The sequence below is a fragment of the Lampris incognitus genome, chromosome 2 (genome assembly GCF_029633865.1).
Source record: "Lampris incognitus isolate fLamInc1 chromosome 2, fLamInc1.hap2, whole genome shotgun sequence".
NCBI classification, from domain to species: Eukaryota; Metazoa; Chordata; class Actinopteri; order Lampriformes; family Lampridae; genus Lampris; species Lampris incognitus.
Window position 1 is genome coordinate 41639431 of NC_079212.1, and position 18167 is coordinate 41657597.

Sequence of the window (18167 nt, forward strand, 5' to 3'; positions counted from 1 at the left end):
CGGTAAACCGTCGCGCGCGCGCCCCCTCCTCCTCCGCTAATGACAGGCGCTCGTTCTCTCCCGCCGCTCGCCGCGCGCCAGCAGCTCGCGCTCCACACACTCGCCTCAGCGAGCTCGCTGTTTTTCCCGCCTCGTCTCTCCAGCTTCACTCCAGCCGGCGCGTATTTCATTTGCATATTCATACATATGTATTTATACGTATACGTGTATGTTTTCCCTCTTTGTGTCGCGATGTGCGCTGTGAGGACTCTTGGCCGACGCTGACCTGTCAAGCCTTTTGGAGGATTCGTCCGTGCTTCTTTAACGGACAAGAAGAAGACCCCCACCCCCCCACCCCAAAAAACAACAACAACAACAAACAAACAAACAAACAAAAACCCTCCCGGATCCTCACCGTCCATCCATTTATTGTCCCCCCCCCCCCGTTTCCTTTTTTCTTTTTTTGGGACGTCGCACCGTCTCGACCACACAGCAGGAAAAGTGCGCTGTCATTTCAGCGCCGAGCCTCCGGAGGATGCCGGCGGGTCGTGCCCCTGCCGCCCAGCCTCGCGTCTCACCGCTGTTCCGGGACCTGCGGCCGGAGGACTGCCGCACGCGCCCGTCTGCGTGAGGGCCAAGTTTGACTGACAGCCGGCGCCGACAGGACGCCTCCCCGGCTCCGACCGCGCAAGTCCTTCTCCTCCTCCGCCAGGACGCAGAGCCTGTCACGGAGGAAGTAGAGCGGCTGACCAGAAACTTGACGAGAGAGCTGAAACCCTCCGACCGCCCGCCTGTCAGTCGGTAGCTGGATTGGAGGGGGGGTTTATCCATTTGTTTGTCTGTTTATCTATTCTGCACTCCTTCATGTGTACAGTACGGAGGGACATCGCTGGAGAATGTTTGCGTTACTGACAGCCGGAGTAAGATCTGTCACCTGAAAGCCCTCCAGCCCGACTTGTGCGGAAAAACCCATCTCAATGGCAGGATACCTGATGGACTGATTCGGATTTGGTGTTCGGGGAAAAAATGTGGATTAAACGCTGTATCGCGCGCAGGTAAGATCCCCCCCCCAAAAAAATCTGTGTAATTAGCAGTCAGTTAATTTGGGTAGGGGGCGGTCAGGATTTGGGACAAGGGATCGTTGATAACGTTTTCAATTCTCTCGTTTCACACTGGCGTAAATCAGTTTTGGAAAATCTGCTGTTTTAGGGTTGTTTTTTTTTTTAAACTACGCAACGGCAAATTATGGAAGTCTACCAACCAGACTTGATAAATGGATAAAATGTCCTCTCGGTGGGTCTGCGCGGAAGCACGTGCAAACAATTCCGGCGTAATAGTTCTTTGAAAGCGCAACGAGTGTTTTGGACTTCGCCGAGGGCATCGGCAAATTATTGAGACGAGGGCAATGAAGACGTTTCACGCTTTACACGAAAACGATTAAACGTTTCATCCCCCGGACGCTAGGTGTCGCCAAATGTACGGCGCAAACAACGCGCCACACGCCCGCGCGCGCACACACACACACACGTGCGCGTACACGCGCTCAAAGACATTGATTAAGGTGAAAATGTCACGTACACGTTGATTAATTGTATCTTCGATTCATAAGGTATTGGACGTATGAATCACATCTATTTACAGCTGATTCAGGTCTAATTACGCTATAAATTAGGTTAGGTGTGGGTCTAAACGCACTGGGTTAAAATAACTTCTGCCCCGCTGTGCCCTACCTTTAAAAACGCCCCGATCCCCATTCCTCCAGAAATGCCCCTTGCGAAAGGGGCAACCACTGAAAATATATGTGTGTGTGTTTAATTCAGAAACCACCTTTTTGTGCAAAATGTTTGTTGCATGGAAGAAATGCAGAAGCAGGACTGGCTCGTCTATTTTTAGGAAATTAGGGGTAGGGGAAATGGCCCACCTTAAAACGATGCAAAAACCTGCCATTTGTTAGGGGTTTTTTTTTCTTCTTTTTTTTTTGACGTCTGCTGGCTCTCATTCTGAATGGTGGCCCATTCCTGGATATGTGCAGCCTTACATTTATTATGCATGACACACACATTGCATGGCTAAAGGCTGACCTCGCAGGGTAACGGTAATGTGTGTAGACAGTGCAGTTACATGGACACTGAAATATAATGCATTTAGGGCCCCGTATCTCTCGATGGCTCTGTCATGTAGAATGTGCTATGTGTTATGTAGAATGCTACTGGCTCGTATGGCGACTGCGGTGAAGGACTTGGGAGCTTGTCTCATGGATGCAAAAGGTCCAGAATCCAAATTCCCCCCCTCCCGTTGCAGATAAAAACTTTCGTATTGCTTCTTATTTGTTACAGTAGCACCGGTGATAAAGATCCTAAAATGCTCTTGATGTTATCTGGACAGACTCATACTGTGAGCCTTTATAGCTGTACAGAAATGAGGACGTAGCCTCTGCTGCAGTGAACTTCAGCATCATTTTACAGACCACCATTTGTTAAGTATAATAACTGAATGCTTTACGCTTAACTAGTATAATGCAATGAAGTCGGTGCAGTGATACAACACAGTGGAGGCAGGAGACTCCTGGATCACAGTCAACAAACTGCTGTGAATGGGGTTGCTTTTAAATTGCTGCCATCACTAAAGATTCCTTGTGAATGTAACACCCAGCGCTGATATTCTGGTTTTGGCAAGAAACTCGCACATTTTCTTGATAAGTGTCTGGGCTTAATTACTCCGTATAGCACTGACTGCCCGAGCATGAAAATATTGCTCATTATGGAAAATAAAAATGTGTGCCTATAGGGGGAAACAGCTACTTGCTCTATTAGCTCAACAGCAAGAATAGAACTAGGCGCGCCATATTGCCACTTAATCGTGACATGTCGCAGTCAAAGCAATAAAACATAATACTAATTTTTTAATTAGATATACGGCTCAAAGGAGACGAGGCACTGTTTGTTATCGAGCACACTCAATGGCAGTAGAGAGGCCAGAGATATCAGTATTTCCTTAAGTGGCTTGCTCTATCTTACCATGGCCCTTAATGTATAAGTCCGTGCCTATTATGGTATGGAATACTAATGGGAAGGAGTGCCCGGGCGAGTCTGGCGGCTGGAATTCATCACTTCAGGGTGTGACATCCTTGGGTTTTCACGGTTGTCAGACAGTTTTCACTTCCCTGTGCTGAGTCCTCGTCCTGCTAAGAACTGGAGATCTTTATCCACCCGTACTCGGGGTTTGAACTGCCACGGCAAAAGCTGCCGGAGACACCAGTCGCCTTTGAGATGACGTGTGGCTGTCTTGTTTCCCCACTGCCTTTTCCCTCTTGGGTGAGGTACGACTTGTGTCACTTAGGTGGCGGTTGATACCTGGTACAGGTTCTCAACGAGATGAGCATTGGTTTTGACAGAGGACTCCTTGATTCTGTGCCAAGGGAGCCGTACGAGCTTAATAATTAGCTGTTTTCTCATATACAGAAGTATTCAGTGTTCTGCGTGTAGTTTTTAATTTGAATAATGTAATTCTTATTTATATCACAGGTTTAATGAACCGAAGCCCCAAATGCATCATAAATGGATCAGGAAAAAAAAATTTGCTCGTGAAGAACACGCGAAGTCCAGGCTTGCTGGGGTTTTATGACTCGTCATGTTCCCCTCAGCCAGATTTACCATCAGCTCCAGTGCTAAACGGGGCATTATTATGTAAGGGTCCATAAGATATTCAGATGTTCCTGTGATTTAGGTGCCATCTTAATAGCCTCTACGAGGGGTTATTAACTGGGCCTCTCTGGAGCGTGATTAACCTAATTTGCAGTGAAATAGGCTGTGTTGCTTCTCTGAGCTCCTACCCTCTTGAGATGTGTGTCTGTGACGGGGTTTGTGTGTGTGTGTGCGTGCAACCGTGCTTGTGTGTATGTGTGTGTGTGTGCATGCGTGCTGTAAACACCCCTACACTCAGCAGTCTGCTGAGTCCGCATGGAATAGGAAAGGTTGGCCCTGTGACACACCGCTAACGTTGTGCTAGCAACTGACCAAGGAGGGACTCTCGCCTCCCCAACTTGTGCGGCCTGATCCTGCAGTCTGACTACAAGGTCAAATGCAAATCATCTGTTTTTTTTACTTCCTGCAACTGGTGGAGAGCAGAAATCACTGTCGCTTTCCACTGAACACTTGCTCTAGCTAGCTGTATGCCAGAGAGTCGAACTGTAGCAATAGTCTTCGAGTAGAGATCGTGGAAAATGCAGCGAGGCCCATCGCTGCACAAGAGACAAGTCATAATGCTTTTCTTTTTTTATTGCGTTGAGCTTTTGTTGTGAATTGTTTTGATGCGAGATTAAGCAAGAGAATATGAGGCTGAATTAATTAGGTTGATTATTGTTTTTTAATGATGTGCAGATGTATCTAATATATTTAGATAATTTGCCCTTGCATGCTTGCAACATTGTAATTCATTTTGCAGACAGACGGCAGAGGAATTTTAAAACTATACTTCCAAAGCCAGCTGTAATTACAGCTGCCAATATTTTTATTAAGTTTAATGACCAATACTGGAGCCGGGCTCAGCCAGCGTGGAGTAATATGACTGTTTTTACTCCACTGGAGCACATCCACCCAGCAGAGCTGAGCCCGGAAGAAGGAATGAACAGCACAGAGCTCATACGTGATTCATGTAGTGAGCTTTTGTTGGATCAATACTGCCTCTACAAAGGATCAGATTTATCCGTCACAGCCCTTTTCACTAACTGGCCTGCCCAAGGCATAGAGGTCGCTCTCAGGGGAGCTTTTTTTTAATGTTTTTTTTTTTTTTTTACAAAAACACTTCAAAAATGGACAACAGGATCTTCTTGAAATAGTTTCCCTGACTCTCTCTGCCTTTCATCGCGACAGCTACTCGGAGGTAACTGAAGTGAATTGAGGCATAGGCAGACATGAAAACTCTGACTGCGAGGGCTGAGTTGATTGGAGCATTTTCTCTGCTCTGAATGAGAGCGTTTTCTCTTTTACCCAATTCCCATGCTCTCTGGATCCCTGCTCATCTTTCTAAGCATGCGGGTCATATACACTACCGTTCAAAAGTTTGGGATCACATTGAAATGTCCATATTTTTGAAGGAAAAGCACTGTACTTTTCAATGAAGATAACTTTAAACTAGTCTTGACTTTAAAGAAATACACTCTATACATTGCTAATGTGGTAAATGGCTATTCTAGCTGCAAATGTCTGGTTTTTGGTGCAATATCTACATAGGTGTATAGAGGCCCATTTCAAGCAACTATCACTCCAGTGTTCTAATGGTACAATGTGTTTGCTCATTGGCTCAGAAGGCTAATTGATGATTAGAAAACCCTTGTGCAATCATGTTCACACATCTGAAAACAGTTTAGCTCGTTACAGAAGCTACAAAACTGACCTTCCTTTGAGCAGATTGAGTTTCTGGAGCATCACATTTGTGGGGTCAATTAAACGCTCAAAATGGCCAGAAAAAGAGAACTTTCATCTGAAACTCGACAGTCTATTCTTGTTCTTAGAAATGAAGGCTATTCCATGCGAGAAATTGCTAAGAAATTGAAGATTTCCTACACCGGTGTGTACTACTCCCTTCAGAGGACAGCACAAACAGGCTCTAACCAGAGTAGAAAAAGAAGTGGGAGGCCGCGTTGCACAACTGAGCAAGAAGATAAGTACATTAGAGTCTCTAGTTTGAGAAACAGACGCCTCACAGGTCCCCAACTGGCATCTTCATTAAATAGTACCCGCAAAACACCAGTGTCAACATCTACAGTGAAGAGGCGGCTGCGGGATTCTGGGCTTCAGGGCAGAGTGGCAAAGAAAAAGCCATATCTGAGACTGACCAATAAAAGAAAAAGATTAAGATGGGCAAAAGAACACAGACATTGGACAGAGGAAGACTGGAAAAAAGTGTTGTGGACGGATGAATCCAAGTTTGAGGTGTTTGGATCACAAAGAAGAACGTTTGTGAGACGCAGAACAAATGAAAAGATGCTGGAAGAATGCCTGACGCCATCTGTTAAGCATGGTGGAGGTAATGTGATGGTCTGGGGTTGCTTTGGTGCTGGTAAGGTGGGAGATTTGTACAGGGTAAAAGGGATTCTGAATAAGGAAGGCTATTACTCCATTTTGCAACGCCATGCCATACCCAGTGGACAGCGCTTGATTGGAGCCAATTTCATCCTACAACAGGACAATGACCCTAAACACACCTCCAAATTGTGCAAGAACTATTTAGAGCAGAAGCAGGCAGCTGGTATTCTATTGGTAATGGAGTGGCCAGGGCAGTCACCAGATCTGAACCCCATTGAGCTGTTGTGGGAGCAGCTTGACCGTATGGTACGCAAGAAGTGCCCATCCAACCAATCCAACTTGTGGGAGCTGCTTCTGGAAGCGTGGGGTGCAATTTCTCCAGATTACCTCAACAAATTAACAGCTAGAATGCCACAGGTCTGCAATGCTGTAATTGCTGCAAATGGAGGATTCTTTGACGAAAGCAAAGTTTGATGTAAAAAAACTCTTATTTCAAATACAAATCATTATTTCTAACCTTGTCAATGTCTTGACTCTATTTTCTATTCATTTCACAACATATGGTGGTGAATAAGTGTGACTTTTCATGGAAAACACAAAATTGTTTGGGTGATCCCAAACTTTTGAACGGTAGTGTACATTGTAGTGGAGGCCGTTGTGCAGCGAGAGTAATTAATGGGATGACATAACACCCTTGACTGTTGCATCTTGGATCCCCACCCTTTTTCTTTTTTGATTTTCCCCAGGATTTCTGCTCCTATGGCAGTCATGCAAAAGCATTTTTTACAGCTGAAATAGCAATTGTTGCCACTTGGCCCTATAAGCGTGCACTGCGTGTGTTTGCATGCAATCAAGCTCCTGGAAGGTTCTGTATAATATTTACCCTCACAAAGCCTGCCAAGCAATCCATTAAGCCGAAACATCCTATGGAGAGCCAACTGTGGTTATATCCCAAATACTGAGTAGAACGAGACCTTGCCCTCCTCAGAAACTCCTACAACCTTTGTGTTTCACAAACCACATGCAACTCAAATCTATAATAAACACGGTTTAGAGATTATTAAAAATTCTATGCTTTAATTTGAAAGAAAATAGAAAGATGCTGAAATATGCAATTCTTTGTACTAAAACCATAAAGTTCAGGTGCATCCCAGTGTTTTGGCACGTCTTCCCAACAGCGAATGGTCAAATGGAATATATCGCATGACATCTACAAGGAACATGGTGACTCCCCTTCTCCTCTCTCACGTTATTTTAGTAAGCTTCTCAAAACCAAGACGAAGTTTTTCACATTTTGTGCAACTCAGATTCAACATGAATAGATTGAATTGAGAAGATTTTTATTGTCAACAATTTACATAAAGAACTCCATAATGATAATTTACATAAATAACTCCCTAATGATACCAGTTAAACCAAATTTGCTTTTTCAATTGTGTTTATGCAAATTGTCAAATGCAGAAATAATTAATTTAAACTAGTGTCCCAAACCAGTTGTCAGTATTTTGTAGACGCATCTTTGGCAGCAGTTAGCGCTGTTGAAGTCCTCTCGGATACAACCATATCAGCCTGGAACATCTGCTTTTTGGGGATTTTCTCCCTCTCTTTCTTGCAGATTTTCTTAAGCTTGTTAAGGTTGGGTGGGAAGCATCAGCGTACAGCTATCTTCACATCATTCCACAGATTTATCAGTCTCGGCTTCAGCTGGGCCACCGAGGGACTTTCCCATCCTTGTTCACACGCCATGCTGGTGTTGATTTGGTCGTGTTGCTTAGGGTTAGTTTCCGTTCTGAACTTAAGTTATCACCCCAATCCTAGGTGTTGGGCTCTTGAAGCATGTTCTCCTTGAGAACTCACCAGTATTTCGACACCATTCATTTTAGTCTATCCCCAAACGTTTCTTGGTCCCTGCAACTGACCAGCATTCCAAAAGTACAATGATGTCACCACCATCCTTTGCAGTAGGGATTGTTTCATATGGGTAATGAGCTATGACCCTTTTCCCACCGAAAAAAGTGTTTTGCATTATGCATAATGTTTTTATTTTGTGAGTTAATATTTAACTGTTTCACCAGACTGAGGAATTCCACACTTTCATTCAGTCTTTCTTACCTTTTGCAGACTCCAGGCTTCCCGTCTAATACTTTCTTTCGTGAGTGGCTTCCCTCTGGCCACTCTGTTAATCAGCTGTGATTTATAAAGTCAGTACTAACTGCTGTCCTTCTGACATGATCTCCCATCCCAGCCAAGGAACTTTGTACTTCTGTCAGAGTGGTTAGTGGGTCATCATCCAGACCAAGGTCCTTTACGTCTGCTTGCTCATTTGGCTTAGATACATAGTTTTAAAGAAGAGTCTAATTTTCCCTAATGACAGAGCCTATATATTGTGCTCTTGTAAATGCCTAGTACCTCCTGCTCAGGATCTTTTCCTCATATCTGCCTCTGAATTTTATAGACATGTCCTTGGAATTATTGAACAGAGTTCCTGCTCTGATGTGCACTGTTATCTGTGGGACCTGATTTAGACATTGTTATTTTAATCTAAATCAGAATAATTCAATTCACATTTGGCTTTTATAGCGTTTGATTTTTAATTGATTTCAAAACTGAATAATTCACGTTAACATTACGTGTTAATGTGTGTAGTGGCAAAAAAAAAATCCATGTTCAATCAATTTTGAATTTAAGCGTCCCATAATATGTGGAAAAAGTCGAGAGACTGAATGCTCAGTTTGTTAAATATGTTAGATATGCATAATGTTGCTTCATATCTGTAACGAATATATAATCACCTATTTGTGATCAGGATACTTGATCATCCATGTATATAGAGACAACTTGATACTAAGTGACGGCACAAGAACAAAGCTTAAAGGGGCAATATAGACCCTGTTTACACTTGGTTTTAAAATGTGCTTTTTTTTGCGATCGGATCACAAGTACACAGCGCTAAATAACAGTGTAAACGACCACCAAAACGTTTTGTGAACCGGTTACTCAAACCACTTGCCAAGGTAGTCTGGGACACATTTGCCCACATATCTTTTGTAGTGTAAACACTAATGTGTCCTGATGCATCCCTGACAAGGACATAACAGGAAATCTTCTTCTTCTTCTTCTTCTTCTTCTTCTTCTTCTTCTTCTTCTTCTTCTTCTTCTTCAGAGTAATGAAATCTGATCACAAGTGGTCAGCAGGACGCATTTGGAGACACATGATAGACACAGGTGTGAACGGCGATGTGTCTCACTGTCCACTTGTGATCCGATCACCCAAAATGCATTGTAAAACCAAGTGTAAACAGGTTCTTGAGATACCAAGAACACCATATCAATAAATGGGATATGGTGTACGTACATGCACACCGTTATCATCAGTAATGTTGTTACCCCCCCCCCCCCAAATATTTATTTGGGTTTATCATAATCTGATTGAGAGCTTATCTAAGCTATTGTAAAAGAGACACAACATTTACCTGATCCAACACTAAAAATGGAAGTCATGCATAATGACTCATTGTGGTTTTTTTCTGGTTGAGCAATGGGAAACATATATATTTGGATGGGATTGTGCACCAACCCAGTCACAATATGTACTGCGGACCTATTAAATCAGTGGCTCCAGCAATGCGGCATTGCTAGAGAGGAATTTAGTAGGATTTAATCTGCATAAGCAAAAATTAGAAATAAGACGAAACAAGAATACACAATTAGTTGTCCTGTGGATTTTGGCAACAACGCTCCAAGGAAATGTATTTTGGTCTGTGTAAATGCATGTGTGTGCACATTTGTGTGTGGGTGCTTGCTGGGTCATGTTTACTTCACCGCTTACGCTAAGAGCTTGAGCACACAATTCTCTTTAGTTCCAACAAAAGCATTATTGGATATTCACCAGGTCCAAATGGAGACACAGCAGGTTTAGACCCCGCTCCCCATACTGGGCTTAAAATGAACAGATCACAGAAAGTTGAACCAGTTCATCTGGACACAACGTTCATTGACAGAAACGTTTCATCACTCATCTAAGTGACCTCTTCAGTCTCAACTGACTGCAGGTCCCCACCCTTATACACAATACAGTGACATAATGACTGAGGACGAGATGGTCGATCCCTCTTCGCATAGATGGCCTGATGATGTCTTTGCACCTCATAAATTGTCATTTATTGTTAACTGTATTGTATCTTATACCTTATGCAGCTTATATTTTGCACTTGCATTATTTACGCTCTGTACTTTTCATTGCTGATATTTGATATTTTCTTATCTCTTATATGCATGCACCATTTTGAAGTTGACACAACTGCAATTTCGTTGTGCTTGCACATGACAATAAAGTTATTGAATCTATTGTTTACAAGGGTGGGGATACATACCCTGCAGTCAGTTGAGACTGAAGAGGTCACTTAGATGAGTGATGAAACGTTTCTGTCAATGAACGTTGTGTCCAGATGAACTGATTCAACTTCCTGTGACTGTCTAACCTGGATTATTGAGCATGCATCAAGACATAAAATGAGCAGACTTTGTTATTAACCTTGAAATGCAAATAATTCCAAAAATACATTTCTAGCCCATATTTTAGAGCACATTATAATAATATAATAATAATATAATTATAATTCTAGTGCCTTCTGCATGCAGTTGAGACTGGTAAATGTGAAAAGGGTAAGCAAACATTATTATTCCAAACATTATCTAGTAAATGTTTGTGTTTTATATGTAAGGACAACACTGGGCAGGTCCATTTTACTATTCAAAATAAAAACTAATGTAAAGGAAAACAGAAAAAAAATCTAATCAAACAGGAAGAAAAATCAGCTTTCTAAGTTTAGTAGGTTCAATACAGCACTGATTAAAGCAGATCTATACCCACTGCTTGGACACAGACTCCCTTAGAGACAGGGCCGTTTTGGATGGGGCTGGATGCTTTTGTTCAGCATCACAATTATTTTGCACAATGGTGGACGAGAGAGGGAAAAAGTGTGGCGAGAAGACACAAAACAGCCAAAACTGGATTAAAATAACAATAGCTCATTTTACTCATAGACAAGTTTGAATCCGAGTTGCAACATGATACTCCTCTCTGAAGTCGTGGGTGATGAGAAAAGTGCCTCTGTGTGTTACATAGGAGTCCTGATGGTTTTGTCAGTATTTTGACGATAGCGTCTGATAGTATGAAACAACAGAACTAGACTAATATCAGTTTTTCTCTCCCCTCATATCGTCCTGCTATTCAATGCTACAAGCCACGATTTAGTGTACCTCAGAGTTTGAAAGAGTTGCTGAAACTGAATTTTTACATTGTTAAAATGTTCATGTAGAGCCAATAGAGATTTTTTTTGTTTTGTTCTACCCAGGGCTGTGGCGCTAGATAAATTTTGAACTGGAACAATGGAACAAGCAGTGTCCCCTCATCATTCATAAATATCTGTTGCGGTAGCATTCGTCGGGCTTGCGAGGCATTCCTCTCGGTGGTTTGTATACGTTCTGACATTTTCAATTTCTTTTATCATTAGCGGTTTATTGAGTTTATGGGGCTGGAAAAGAAGGGCTGCCATATTTTTCATATAAATATCACATTTCTCCGAGAAGCTCGGCCACTCTGGATGGCTTTGTATTTCTCTAGCAAGTGACAGACTTGCTTTCAAACAGCACACATGATTAGTTCTTCTGTGGCTTTCATTTCCATGTGAAAGTGGGCTCAGGCATTAATTCACGAGACACTTGCATTACAACTGGACTACAGTGCCTAACATAGTCTGTCTCCATCCAATGATCAATCAGGTGGACAATTAAATTGGCGAGGGTTGGCGGTGGTGGACTCAGGATCAGTGTGTGAAAGATGGCATCGCTAGCTATTTCTGACCACTGTAACTGAGAGCGGGGAAAAACAGTTTATTGTGACTTTTGTATAGCACTAGCAATGTTGATCCTCACACTTTAGTCAATGTAAGCAGTGTTGTTAGATGACGTTAAACTGATAATTAATCTGAGACCTTCTCGTGTGAACCTCTAGCAAGGCATTCCCTGTTGATATCCTCTTTATTTTTTTTTGCTTTTCAGTAGCTAGAAAACGTAGCTCCATGTGGGTCCATATTGCCATGGTGATTTGGTGTCTGGTGTACATGCAGCGGGTCCTAAGTTTAAGCATCAGTTGACAATTGCTTCCACTGTCATTGTTTTGATTTAAACCCCAAAACCAATAATCTCATGTAGGACCTAGAATCATTAAAAACATGTTCGCTCTTGATACATCCCACAGACCGCATTTCTGCTTGTTTCTTAAAGCAGTCTAGATCCCAGCCTGGTAATGGTATTAGTCAATATCCCCCTGGGGGTAAAGGCTCGAGGCAAGGTTGGACTGAGAGCAAATGCTAATTTATAGGGTCAACGTGGAGATTTGAAGGTACAGGTGGAGATAAAAGCTGTTATATACAGCCTTTCCAAGGTTAATTTGAAATTCCACATGTAAACGCTCAAGACAGTCCTCGCCATCATGCCGGAATAGTGATTACCATGACAGGCATTAAAAAAAAAAAAGGAAGAAGAAAGAAAAAGAAAAGAAACAGCTCAGGCAGATTTGAATGACTGGTCTTTAAAAGACTCGAGACAAAACCTAATCCCAAATCGTTCCTTCGAAATCCTTCTCAATGGACCCATCACTTGCTCCCCCAAGGCGCTGATGTAAGGGACGCTTAGGGAGAGAAATTAGTAGCGGACAGAAGATCTTTAATGCAACTTGTCCACTTTAATAATCACCAAACAAGCCATGGTGTCTACAGTGCTCAAAGGCCTGAGCAGAGGAATGATGGTTTCTGGAAGTGTACATTAATTTCCTTGTCTTCTTCTTCTTCGTAGGGAGAATAAAAGTTCAGTTGTTCCGAGTTCGACTAAAGGTTATCTCGGCTTTACAATATGTCTCTTCCGACCTCCTCTTGAAAACATCGATTATTCTGGGTCACACACACTTAAGGCTCGAGTTTATATTAATGGAACTGAGAAGGACAGAGAGAAATAGATATATAGATTGATAGAGACAGAGAGAGAAAGAGAGGGAGGGAGAGAGAGAGAGGGGGGGGAAGAGAGAGAGAGGGGGAGAGAGGGAAAGAGAGAGAGGGAGAGAGAGAGCGAGCGAGGGAGGGAGAGAGAGAGGAGGAGGAAAGAGAGACAGAGAGAGTGAGAGAGCGAGGGAGGGAGAGCGAGCGAGAGATTGTTCTTCAGGCCTAGTTTTCTCAATACCCATCAGCTGAAGCCAAAACTAAAAAGAATCCACAGGATGTGTTTCCTCGTCTTATCTTATCATGGTCAATCTGATTTCTTTTAAGATTCTGAAAGCAAGGAAAAGTAGCAATTAACACTTCGTTAAATACATTGTCCATGAGTGATGGAGTTGGAATTACTTACTTTTTCTAGCTTCTTATAATTCATGTTTTGGAAATTTTTTTTTTTTTGGACCCCCCCCCCACCCACCCACACACACACACACACACACACACACACACAACTGTACTTAGCCAATTACCCCACTCTTCCGAGCCGTCCCGGTCGCTGCTCCACCCCCTCTGCCGACCCGGGGAGGGCTGCAGACTACCACATGCCTCCTCCGATACATGTGGCATCGCCAGCTGCTTCTTTTCACCTGACAGTGAGGAGTTTCACCAGAGGGATGTAGCGCATGGCAGGATCACACTATTCCCCAACCAGTCCAGTCCAGTCCCCCCCCCCGAACAGGCACCCCGACCAGGCACCCCGACCGACCAGAGGAGGCGCTAGTGCAGCGACCAGGACACATACCCGCAGACACGGCCAATTGTGTCTGTAGGGACGCCTGACCAAGCCGGAGGTAACACGGTGAATCGAACCAGCGATCCCTGTGTTGGTAGGCAACGGACTAGACCGCCATGCCACCCGGACGCCCCATGATTTGGAAATTATTAACTGCTACGTGTGAAGTGTGTGGTTGTCTTTCAGAGGCCAGTGTAGTCTTTAGGGAAAACTGGTGGTATCCTTCCTCCTTGCTGTTCACTCCTTGTGAATAGATAACACTGGTGACCTTATCACGACACTAATAACCATGAACCCTAGCATGCCTCACCCTTATGAGCCACACGGTTAAAGAAAGTGTCCGTCTGTTGTCACGGCACAGCAGAGCGTGAAGCTGCCTCCATACAGAACTTCATATTTATTGGTTGACCTAGTCTTCTAGGGCAGAGCGATCACTGGATTAGAAGACAGAGGTTTTTGCTGGACGGGATCATGTTAGAGGTGCACTCACACATACTTGCTTGTCTGTATTTAGTAATAATGCGGCATTGGCTTGTAATACCTCATCAATCCCCAATTACACCAAAATAATAGCAATAGACTAATTTTCTCACCCTGCATGGAGCTATGAATAGAATCCTTAGCCCCTCTTACCCACCCCCACCACTACCACCCCCCCTGCCGGTCTTCCTCTCTGCTTTCCTTCTAACTATACTCGTGAGGCCATTGTTGTAATTTGATGAAGCAGTCAAATGTGCCCGGCTTTGCCAGTGGGCCCAATCTGTACTTCTGGCTGTGCTGCCCCCGTGGTGAGTCAGATGAAAGGGGATGTGTCCTTGTTCTATGGCCTGGATGTTATCACAGAGTTTTTACCCCCCAGAGGGCGGGAGCAAGACTGCCACATGGCTGCTTTCCTGCTCCTTGTTCTCTTTCTCCATCTCTGTCACTCTCTTAAGGTTAATGCAAATGCATACTACCCAATGTCCTCCTCCTCCTCCTCTTTCTCCCTCATTCCCTCATCTATTTTAAGTATCTTCTCCCTCATGTGAACGGGCTGTGCTCCGGGGCTGGCATATTCAGTGAAGAAGAGGAGTGCCGGAGTGAATGGAGACATACATTTTGCGTGCTCCCACCAGCAAACCACCACTCTTTCTCAGCACTTTCTCAACCCTTTATCTGTTCTTGCTCTCCCAATCCAGTGATGGAGCTGTCTTTTTGTTAGCATGTGAAAATTGTAAGATTTTTGTAAGAAGTAATCAGCCCACACATCCCTTAAGGCTTTTGGTTAAGACATGATAATGCTATGTCTTTGTGGGTACAAAAAGAAAACAAAATACAGCTATAAATAAGTCCAATGCCAAAATCCGCATAGTTACAGAGAGAGACAAAGGTCATAGTCTTCTTTCTCAGCCTTCCCCAACCAACTGGAAGGAGATCTGATTGGACAAAGATTATGAAGCTAAAGCGGAACATCACATTCTTACAGAGCAGCATCTCCCATAACCTGTGTATACTGATGGGCAATATGAACAACTGATTCATTTAGCTCACCATATTATCATTTTACATGTGCTACAATCAGAACCACAAAATGTAGGGGCTCAGTGAATTTGACCTGCTTTTCTGGTGCTGAAATACTGACAAGACTGACATTCAGTGTAAAGGACAAAACATTACAGGACCTAAAATATAGTGCAGAAACATGTGCTACTGACTGAACGTACAGTACGTAACTGTAAATTTAAAACCACTGTAGCAGGACTGGCATAACAGTAGCAGCACTTACACATCCAAAGATACACAAAATACAACTTGGTCACGTGAAAGCGCAAATGGAACGAATAAGTGTCCATATGCAGATTAGCACGGTTCAGTAAGTCATGTGTCAGAGTGACATTTTTGTGATGTATATGCAGCAACTGTCTATTCCCCTTTTCTTGCTCTGTCATCATGTAAGCTTTTGATGGAGGGCAGCCGGCAGCCCTCTCAGCCGTTTGAATGACATGCCGTAGTCCTGCCTTGGGGCGGTAGGGCCTTGGTAAGCCTTGGAGTGTGCCAGGCTGATAGTTGATGGGAGAATACTTTCAATGGCGCATCTGTGGTGTAGAAACAGGATTGGATGTGGTGTGTTGAACTGCCAAAGCTGATGGAGGAAAACATCCTCTGTTGAGCTGTCTTGGTTAGATTTGAGATGTCCCCGTTCTTGGGGATACAAGAGACTATTAGGGGTGGGAATCACAGAGTAACTCACGGTACGATACTATCACAATACGTTGCCCTCGATAACGGTAGTATCGCGATACAGCGATTCTGCGATACTCAATACGTTGCAAAACAATGCATCACGATATCTGTGTAGTAAAATAGCCATAAACGTTTCTCTTTAAAAAAATAATAAACATTAAAACATACACACCTTTGCTCTCGTCTTTGCATACAACGCTGGAATAGCTTTTTCAGAGAACTACTTTCGACTGGGTATGTCATGTCTCGGTTCCAGTATTTGAAGCATTCGGCGAAGCCCTTCATTTTGACTACACTGTATGGCTGAAGCCAGGTCCTTGCAAATATAAATCCAGCAATAGACTTTGTAATGCTGGTAGCCTTCGGGGATGTAAAAGGGAGATTTGCTTTAAATATCATATTTATTGTGGGCTGACTTCCAGTTGTGGTCACGTTAGCCGTTTTCTCCACGAGATCAGGATGATGAGGAACAAGCCGTGTTCGTGGTGTTGCCCGTGTACTTAACTTTGACGAGACAGTTCTTGCATATCAGGTACTCTTTTATCAATTTTGTTTGTCCCATCAGTATTGTAAAAGCCGAAATGGGCCCAGACTTTAGACTTGAAAGATGGCGGGGATTTGCCTTCTACCGCCGTCCACGCTGTCCGCCATTTTCCCCCTTGTGAGTTTCATCTTCTTCGCCACAAGTTTAGCCCTCATTCATCTGATAAGCGCCACCACGAGGAGTCATGAAGTAGTGACTCTGGTAAATCAAATTGGTAGGGGAATCCGTTTAGAGCGCCTGTGTATTTTAGTAAGAAATATCGCTATTTTGCGCCAGTGTATCAATAACGAATCGCCTAGTGTATCAATAATGTATCGCAAGAGGAAATAATGCAACATATTCCCGTATCGATACGTTGCCCCACCCTTACAGACTATGCAGTGTTTGCAGTGGTGCCATTAATTCAAAGTAGTCAATAGGCCTTAAAGATTCTTGTGAAAGTCAGTCCCCATCTCCATCATCTTGAGAATAGTGGACTCAGGTATGTTGCTGTGGCAACAACTCACATGTATGCCCCCCCCCCCCACTTCAGTGGTAGTTTTTGTTTTCACCTTACCCACTAAAGTGGTGTTTAGCAGGGCTTGGGTGAGAGGGTCATTGGAGGTGCAGTCAGTGCTGGTCAGAGAGCAGAGGAAAGGAAGGAACACACGTCCCATTTAGGCACCTTTGCTTAGTGAGAGACATAGATAAATATTACACCTGTCCACACATATTGTAAATGTCCATTGTCCAGTGGCATACCGAGAAGACATGGGATGTACAGTGGGGTGGGCAGGCTTGCCAGCTCTTGGAGGGTTGTGTTATATAATGAAGCCGATATTCAGGACAGGATCAGGAGCCAAAGGCATCCAGGAGGACCAGGATATAGTGGGGGGAGAGTGAGGGTGCACATTATGACCTTTAGAGAAGAAGCATTCTTTCACATTAGCTCTTTGCCTCTGCATCGTGTTTTAAATTCCTTTAACATTCACGTTGTCATGAATTATCCCTTACATAACTTGCGTTTTGCTTTTAATGTGCTGTTAGCAGTTAAAAAAAGAGTTAAAAAAGAAGTTTATTTGACTTTGAAAAACAGATTAATAAGACTTGGGTTCCTCCCTCAAACAACCAATAAATGATCTTTCTGACGCCAAAAATCCCTTTGACTTCTCCCTATGACTGTTTGGGCCCTTCAACAAAAACCATCCACTGTAGAAGTTAAATCCATGACGTGGCAAACCTTTTCTGCACAGTTTTTTTCCCCAGACTAGAATTACTTTATATGGGAGAGCCATGGATGCCATTGATCAGTGCATAAATGTTCTGTCAATTGCCAGAGCTCCCGTGAACAGTGAATACTTGGTCGCTTTTAATACTCGGAAATTGTTAAAATAAGCCTAAACACCTACTGCAGGATAGGAAAAATCCCACTGTGAAAAAAATGGGAAACACTGATTCAGTCTAAATCCTGCCTGGCAGATAGTGCCTGCCATTACAGTCTGCTTTTCAATAAAGTTGGAGTCACCTTCAAAAAGGCACCCCTCGTTGGCTGCGTTGGGAAGAAAATTATGTGTACTCAGTGGCAGGGATGTTGAGGCCATGCTGATAACATTTCTATTGATGGCACCTTT

At 43.4% G+C, this 18167-nt stretch overlaps 1 protein-coding gene across 1 annotated transcript in view; it reads left to right on the forward strand.

The window, feature by feature from the left end:
- The first annotated feature begins 805 nt into the window (after positions 1 to 805).
- The window catches only part of ajap1 (adherens junctions associated protein 1), a 76566-nt gene continuing 59204 nt past the window's right edge, over positions 806 to 18167 (forward strand). Inside the window, exon 1 of the mRNA XM_056275120.1 lies at positions 806 to 1034. Coding sequence (XP_056131095.1) covers positions 1006 to 1034 — 29 coding nt within the window. The 5' untranslated portion in view covers positions 806 to 1005. The remainder of the gene's footprint in view (positions 1035 to 18167) is intronic.